Consider the following 7323-nt stretch of genomic DNA (forward strand, 5'->3'; position numbering starts at 1 on the left):
TCTGTCTGAGCATGTGCAGTATGTGGACAGGTGCAGCTGTGTGTTTGTTTGTCTTTATTAATTAAAGTGCCAGTAGGCTCTTTTTTTTGCTGAAAGTCTGTTGATGTATCCGTGTGCCACAGTTTGCATTCTTTCAGCCTCAAATCTCAGCATAAATAAACCTTATTTCAAAGCCCTGCAGGTTCACTTCTTCTCTTGGTTAATAATGGTTTGAAGCAGAAAAAACATGGGATCTAGCTTGCAGACAAGCCTTCCCAGGGATCTTTGCAGTGACATGTAATGCTCAAAAACATGCTCTGGTGTTTTGCTAATCCTCCCTGGGGAGTCTATCACATTTGTGGGCTTGTAACGTGTCACTCCCGTCCTGTGACCTTCCACCCTCCTGCAGTTCATTACACCAGCAACACTCTGACCCGACTGTCACTTTCCTCTCTACTCTTCATCTATTGTAGGTCTCCAGTTACACCAACCAAAGATTTCACTGCTTGGTTTGCAATCAGTGTAACTCACTTCTTGTCATGTGTTGTGTTTTTACAGCTAATTTCTGTCAGAATTTGAGGCTGGTTTAGCCAACCACACACGTTGGTGCTTGGTATAGACACAGCAGCAATGGGCTCGTTACTCTAGACATACACGGAAAATTGGACTGACCACATTTGTCACGATAAATACACAATATTTATTTACAAATAAAGTGGTTATAATAGAAATAAATACAAAATAAAAATCTGAGCATTATACTTCATGTGGTATTGCACCCATTTGGAAATGTACATCAGAAATACATTTTCAAAACCAGTAAAAGGAATATTCCTCTGATTAAAATATTTATTTCCCAACTTTATGTAGACATAAATATAGTCATATATAGTTTTGTCTTTCTTTTATATAAATAAACGTCTTCATTGGGAAACTGGGTGTATAACCTCTAAAGTCTCTTTCAGTCTCCCTCTCCTGTCAGTTTCTCACCGGCAGCCACATCCCTCTACCACCATATCCTGGTAGTTTTTTAGAATGACCTTCTCGTATTCGTCCAGGTAGAGCAGGGAGATGGGGCTGAGGTCCGTGGGCACACAACAAGCTCTGGGGATGTTGGAGTTGACCGAGTTTACCAGCGTCTGCACAATGGCGTGATTGGTAGAGTTGAGGTGATCTGCAAGGGGAAATGGGCACTCCCCATGGCAGTAAAAGGCGTGGTAGCCAGGAGGCGCCACTATCCACTCGTTCCAGCCCACATCACTAAAGTCTACGTAAAGGGCATGCCTCTTGCAGCTGGCCTTTTGCTGGTGCTTCCTGCGTTGTTTGCGGGTGGCCGCTTGTCGTTTTTCTCTAGTGTGGAGTACAGAGTCCCCACGGCCATCATGTCCATATGTCACCAGCAGAGGCCGAGCCTGAGGCCACGAGTCCTGGTCCTCATGCAGGGACCGACTAACCCTAACGTGCTTACTACGCCTGTGAGCATGCTCCCCATCCATCTCCCTTTGCTCAGGGTGAAGCACCTCCACCATGAAGCCATGGTTGTGTCCTTTCCCAGTGGTCCACTTAGACACAGCAGGGCTGACGTCAAAGCTCTCCCAGCGGCTCAAAGAGTCCTGCACTAGCCGAGTGTCCAGCATACGTGCCAAAGGTTCCTTGCCATGAGCGGCAGGGTTTCCAAATATCTCATAAATGTTAATGCGATGGAAGCCACCTGCAGGAGCATGTTTAATGCTGCTGCTGTTCTGGGGCTGTGCAGCTCCCATGACCTGGTCCCTGTAGATTCGAAGCTCTGCAGAGGTGATGAGCTCCTCTTCAGGGATGGAGGTGAGGTTGAAGTAAAACTGCTGGGTTGTTGTACCTTTCAGTCTGGCCAGGGCCTCCATAGACTCTTTAGGAGACAGTGCAGAGAAAAACAGTGTAAGTGGAAAGAATGGTCACTTCCAACTTCCAATAACATCCTCACATACACATTGACACATACAAACACACACACACACACAATAGCACACAACGTGGAGCCTTCTTTCTGTGCAGTCAGCCAAGCTGCCATGTGGTTACATTGAATGGGTGTGGGCCATTGTCACACAAGCATAACACATGCATCATCAATTTGCATGTATGACTAAGAGAGAGAGCAGCTTGTAATGGTGATGTAATACCGTCATTAGTGTCATGCTCGTAAATTTACCTGGTTAAATGTCAGAAGATGAAAGCAGTACACTGCCATCTATTGATAAGATCTAACATGCGAGGCGGCCTGCCGTCAGATGACACACTTGCCCTGTGAGAATTGGCTGCTTCTCAGATTTACTGTTCTCAGTTCACATGAAGAAAAGTTAATTAAACTATTCCATTACTGTCGAAGGTGTGGGTCTGTAATAAAAGCAGTTTAAATGTGTATTGATAAGATAACTTGTGTCAACTATGCAGAGCTGGCGAGTGTTGTAAAAGATAAACAAAAATCCTTCAGACACAAAAAGATGTGTAGGATGCTTGAATACTTTAAACAGAAAGCAAATGTAAATCATAAATTTAGAGCAGCAAAGCTTTGTATTTGTTGGTTGTTCTTTGTCTGAAAATGCTTTCTTCCTTCCTGGAACACAGCTGTCCATAGCATAAAGTAATCCACACGTATAGATACTTAAGCTGATTGGTTTTCCCCTTTAAAGTGAGGAGTAAAGGACAGAAATCTTCGTAAAAGCTGTAATTTTCTTTGAGACTGCCTGGCTTTGAACTGTTCCTTTATGCAGATCATAGATGATGTATAGACACACTTTTTAATCTGTTCGGTGTGGTAAAATAAACACAAACTTTGAACTCTGCGCTCTTTCAAAGGAGGCATTTAGGAAATTCCACCATCTCATCCTAAACCTCCCTCCAGAGGCACAAAGACCTCAATTAGGCCTATCACTCCTCATTTGATGTGGGAAAGCCCCCCGTCTCTCGTTCCCTCTCCTCTGTCCCCAATCCCTCTCTTTCTTTCCCTCCTCGGCACCCAAATCCCCACCTCTCTCTGTTCTCTTAGCCCCAAATCCTCTTTTCTTTCTTTCTTTCTCCTCCTCTGTCACTCCTTCTGTTTCTTTTGCAGCAGCGTTCTCACTCTCTCCGTCTGTTTGTCTCCGGCTGTGTGAACAAGTCGAGGCTTGTCAAAAACGTGTGAACCACAGATATGAGTGTATCAACATTCCTAATTTCTTTTTGCACTGCATGCCAAAACAAAAGATAAAGGCTAATGTTGGGTCATTTATCACGGACCTGTCTCTGGCAGCCACTTCCTGTGTAATAGTGAATAAGTTCTATTTGGCATGGGAAATGGTTATTTTTGAAAACTGATAGCAGGGAAACTAATTATTTCAATGAAATTAATATCATCATGCAGATGTGATGAACGATTAGTGCTGTTGGCTTTGATGTGCGACGCTTACATCTGTAGATGCATGCTTATTATATGGAGCAGCCAGCAATTTCACGTCTCTTGACATGGGAAGACTAACAACCCTGCTGCTCTGTTAGCATAGGATGAAAGAGCCATGGGGAGCACATGTAAACACAGTCTGAACACATTGGTAATAGCTGGTGGTGTCAAGGTGTGTGCTGGTTGGGGTGGAGGTTTCCAGCAGTGGGCAGCGAGCACTCACAGGCTCACACTGGCTGCTCGGGCCAGGCTTGTTTGTAGTGTGTCAGAGTAGCCACTGGGTGTCATTGCACCATGGGCCTCTGGAGAGCACCCAAGCAACCACTCAACCACCCCTCTGACTCACCCCTGATGGAAACTTCCCCACTCAAACACTCAGGACTCTGTATAAGGACTGTGTGTGGAGCCCCTATGGACTCAGTAACTTGTATGTAGTAAAAGTGGAACATGTCTGTAGGAAATTGAATGATACACAGTATATATAGCTTGGTGTGTTTGCCAGTAAAAGTTATTTTTTATCATCAATAAATCGTGTTAATATTATGACCAGGTGCACCACACAGCTGCCAAGTGTTGAACTGAGTTTATAAACAGAGCACCAGTTAAGTCTAAATTTCACCTGTTTGATATTTTAAACAGTTTAAAATAACCCACTTCAGTAGTAACTTTGTACAAACAGAGTGATTGACTGCCGAACTGATGCACTTTATCCAAAACCTTAGACCTCATTCAGCTTAGCAGCATGTGCTGCCTTGAAAGTATAACTGCATTTGGACTGAAACTCTGATTTCAACAATCAGCGCATATCCAGTATATAAACTAAGTGAGCAATTATGGTGTTATTGGAAGGCGCGTAATGGCGCACAGCAGACAGAGAGAAGGAGGGGGAGAAGGGCGAATTGGAAGGAGTAAGACGCACAACCCCTCCTCCCCACTTTTTAATTTCAGTCCTGTTAAAATGACTCAGAATTCAGTCTGACACGATGACTTTGTCATAATGCGTGTTAGCATAATGTCATGTCGTGTGTTATTGAAGTAACAGGGTGATGACTATCACCTGCGCGCAGGCACACCGCCCTTTATCCCGCTCCTGTGGTGCGTGTCTGGAAAAACTGTTTTCAGAGCCCACGCAAACACCATCAATTATTAAGAAACAAATTACCCCAGGGATACCACCGCCTCTTCATGTTTTTGAAGCCTGTGACAGCTGCGCCAGAGGGATGTTGGTTAAAGGTTGCATCACTTTATATATTAGAGTTCATTTCATTGTGAGTGAGATGCTTGTTTGTAATCGTGCCCGCGCTCCCGAACTTACAGGGGAGTCACAAATAAGCTGGACGCGTGTCACCTGTAAATGACTAACGCTCCATAAAACAGTGAAGACTCTGAAGTTCAGTGCTGACGCTCTGAGTCATGTTTAAATATAGGTTTGGGTTGTCTGAGAGAGCCGAGCAGCTCCCCGGCTGACAGGTAAAGGTATGTCACTAATACATACCTTCATGGTGAAAGCTTCTAATCGTGTTGGCCCTGCTGGCGGCTCTCTCTGCGTGCTTCCCCATGCTCTTGGGCCGTTTAGTGCTGTGGTCTCCGTTTGCAGAGTGCATGCGGTAAAGGTCCACCATGTACTGCGGCACCACGGCTTGCTTGCTCGGGGTCGGCCTGCGCCTCAGTCCAAACATATTTAGAAGCCGGAGCTCAAACTCGTTGAGGAAGCTCTCCGACTGCTGTGGGGTCTGCTTCCCGGATTCGCTGTACTTCCTCCGGCCGACCTCGGGGATAAGTCCCGTAGCACCTTCCAGCAACACCTGAGCGAGCAGCAGTACCATGAGAGAGCGGACCACGGCGACCATGATCAGTCAGTCCCTGTGGAGAAAGTTGGTTTCTGTCAATACACTGGCGCTGAGGTATTGACATGAGGTAGACTTCACTGCAGCATTCCCCAAACTGTGTGTGATTCCCCCATACAGTAGGAGTGATTGAAGGAGAGCAGGTTAAAAGGGAAGACACCTCTTTCACTTTGAAGTGGAACAAAAAAGGCGGCTCTGAATAACAACGCCGCCGGCTATACCGCGCGTCCAAATGAAACAGGAGATTGATCTTAACATGCACAGAAACATGAAAATATCAAGGTGAGGAAGTTAAAGAAGAGGAGTACAGAAAGGGGGGATGTCACTGGAAAGGCAAATCAAAGAGAGTTGAGGGGCAGACAGCAGACATAAAGTCTCCAATTAGAAGAGATAAGGTGAGGTGATATGAAAAGAAAAGGAGGTCTGCGTGGCTAGAAAGATCACAAGAAGCCCAGAGGAATGCTGTCAGGAAAAAGAGTAAGAATAGAGAGCAGCAGGAGAGGCATTCAGACTGTGCTACAAGCGTCTATTTGCAGAGGCTTTGACGGTCATGTATAATCATAAGGGATAGAGTTACTTCAAGAGGCTCGCAGGTGTTAGATCTGACGTGCGTACCAGAGCCAGATGTAGCCAGTCCGGGACAAGACATCAAAAACATCTCAAAACAATATCACATGAGGGGGACAGCCTTTGAGGAAACACGTTTTTAACTTCATTTCTCATCGAAAGAAGTTTCCATGTGCTTCAAAACGGGGACGCTTTAACTTTTACGCACACACCCCGTCCGTGAGGGAGCTGTCGTTCTACAGCTGTAAAGTTCACTTTTCCTCATACGCAACTTATTTCACACTGTGAGGATTTCAAGAGTTAGTTTCTTTCTTTTGAAGCTTAAATAGTCAAATAGTCTCATTTTACCTGACGAGGAAGCGCTGTGTCCGGTCGTCGTTCCACCTTTGGGCTCCGATAAATTCCACATTAATTCGTGTTTAATCCACGCTGCTTCTCCTTGGGGGACCAAAGACAGCCCATGCCCTTCGCCGATCGCCTCTCGCACATATTCTCACCAGCTGCAAATCGGGTTAGGTCTTGGTCAGCACGGAAAGAAGGAAAAAAAACTATGTTAAGTCTATGAGGAAGCGGCTTCGCGTAGGCAGGAGCGATCTAAGTATAAAGCATCTTCTTTGAACATCTTCAACCCGAGAAAAAGTCGCTTGGAGAAAAGTTGAGCAGATTTCTTCCTGTAGAGAGAAAGGCGCACTCAAGTGTAGCTCCTCTGGACTTTGTTGCCTCAGGTTTGGAAGCGCGTCCCCTCTCCTTTGAGCGAAACAGCGTAGTGGTTGAATTGATTGGTGCCTTCTCTTCCCCCTGCGACTCTTTTTGTTGAACAGTGATGTCACCAAGGGGCTGTCAATCATCTGTCCACTAGAAAGCACCTCCTGTAGGATCTCAACGCCGGAGGCTCTCAAGTGTTTTTATGCCTAATGAAATAAACACACATTAGAGACACTTCTGATAAGATCTGCTAATAAAAAGCCCATAGCTTTGCAATGACACTGTCCAATACACTGGAAAACTGCTTGGATAGTCATATTAATGCAGTCATAAGCTTGTGTAAAGTCTCATTAAAATACTTCATTAGAACTTGTAACATTTCCACAAGTTGAAGGGTATCCCTTTAGATCTGTTATGGTGATTTTCCCTATTATGTTTTAACCATATGCACTTTGCTAACAGCAATTTTTCCTCACACAAAATCCTGGTTATTTACACCATCGAAACAGTTACAAAGTCAGTACCCCTTTTTTAATTCAACAAAAAAGAAAAATCAAAGAAGAAAACAAAACTTTGCTGCTGTGTGAACAGCCATGAAGGAGCTACTCACTTGGTCAAACATGTTCAGCTTCTGGATAACCGCTGATAGATAATGGCATCACTATATGTTTCTATTGAGGTTTTAAAAGATAAGACACAGAGAAACAACCCCGTCCTCCTGTTGAACCACTCCAAGAGTGTGTGGGTGGGAAGATGGGTGCTTGAACATGTGTGTCTGACACCTGGGCTGATTTATACACACTTCCTCCT

The 7323-nt window shown here is 44.9% G+C and overlaps 1 protein-coding gene across 2 annotated transcripts; it reads right to left on the bottom strand.

Moving 5' to 3' along the window:
- Window positions 1–734: 734 nt before the first annotated feature.
- Window positions 735–6572, bottom strand: bmp2b (bone morphogenetic protein 2b). 2 transcript variants are annotated; one of them, XM_074685053.1, is made up of 3 exons: window positions 6157–6572; window positions 4890–5257; window positions 735–1867 (listed from the first exon to the last, which is right to left on the bottom strand). In XM_074685053.1, exons 2-3 carry the CDS (start codon window positions 5242–5244, stop codon window positions 966–968), a joined length of 1257 nt encoding a protein of 418 aa, XP_074541154.1. In that variant the 5' UTR covers window positions 5245–5257; window positions 6157–6572; the 3' UTR covers window positions 735–965. The 2 variants fall into 2 exon arrangements, with proteins under 2 accessions (XP_074541154.1, XP_074541155.1); XM_074685054.1 differs by lacking the exon at window positions 6157–6572 and having other exon boundaries at window positions 4890–5408.
- Between the last annotated feature and the right edge of the window lie 751 nt (window positions 6573–7323).

Source organism: Halichoeres trimaculatus, unplaced genomic scaffold (assembly GCF_033239565.1).
Source record: "Halichoeres trimaculatus isolate MK-OKI-2021-1 unplaced genomic scaffold, fHalTri1.1 fHalTri1_scaffold_13, whole genome shotgun sequence".
NCBI lineage: Eukaryota > Metazoa > Chordata > Actinopteri > Labriformes > Labridae > Halichoeres > Halichoeres trimaculatus.

What these genes read in the sequence shown, in the direction of transcription:
- bmp2b (XM_074685053.1), bottom strand. Translation starts at nt 5,244, where the DNA reads ATGGTCGCCGTGGTCCGCTCTCTCATGGTACTGCTGCTCGCTCAGGTG. An exon ending in TAGAAGCTTTCACCATGAAG is followed by an intron (nt 1,868 to 4,889) that starts GTATGTATTAGT and finishes TGTCTCCTAAAG; the next exon opens with AGTCTATGGAGGCCCTGGCC.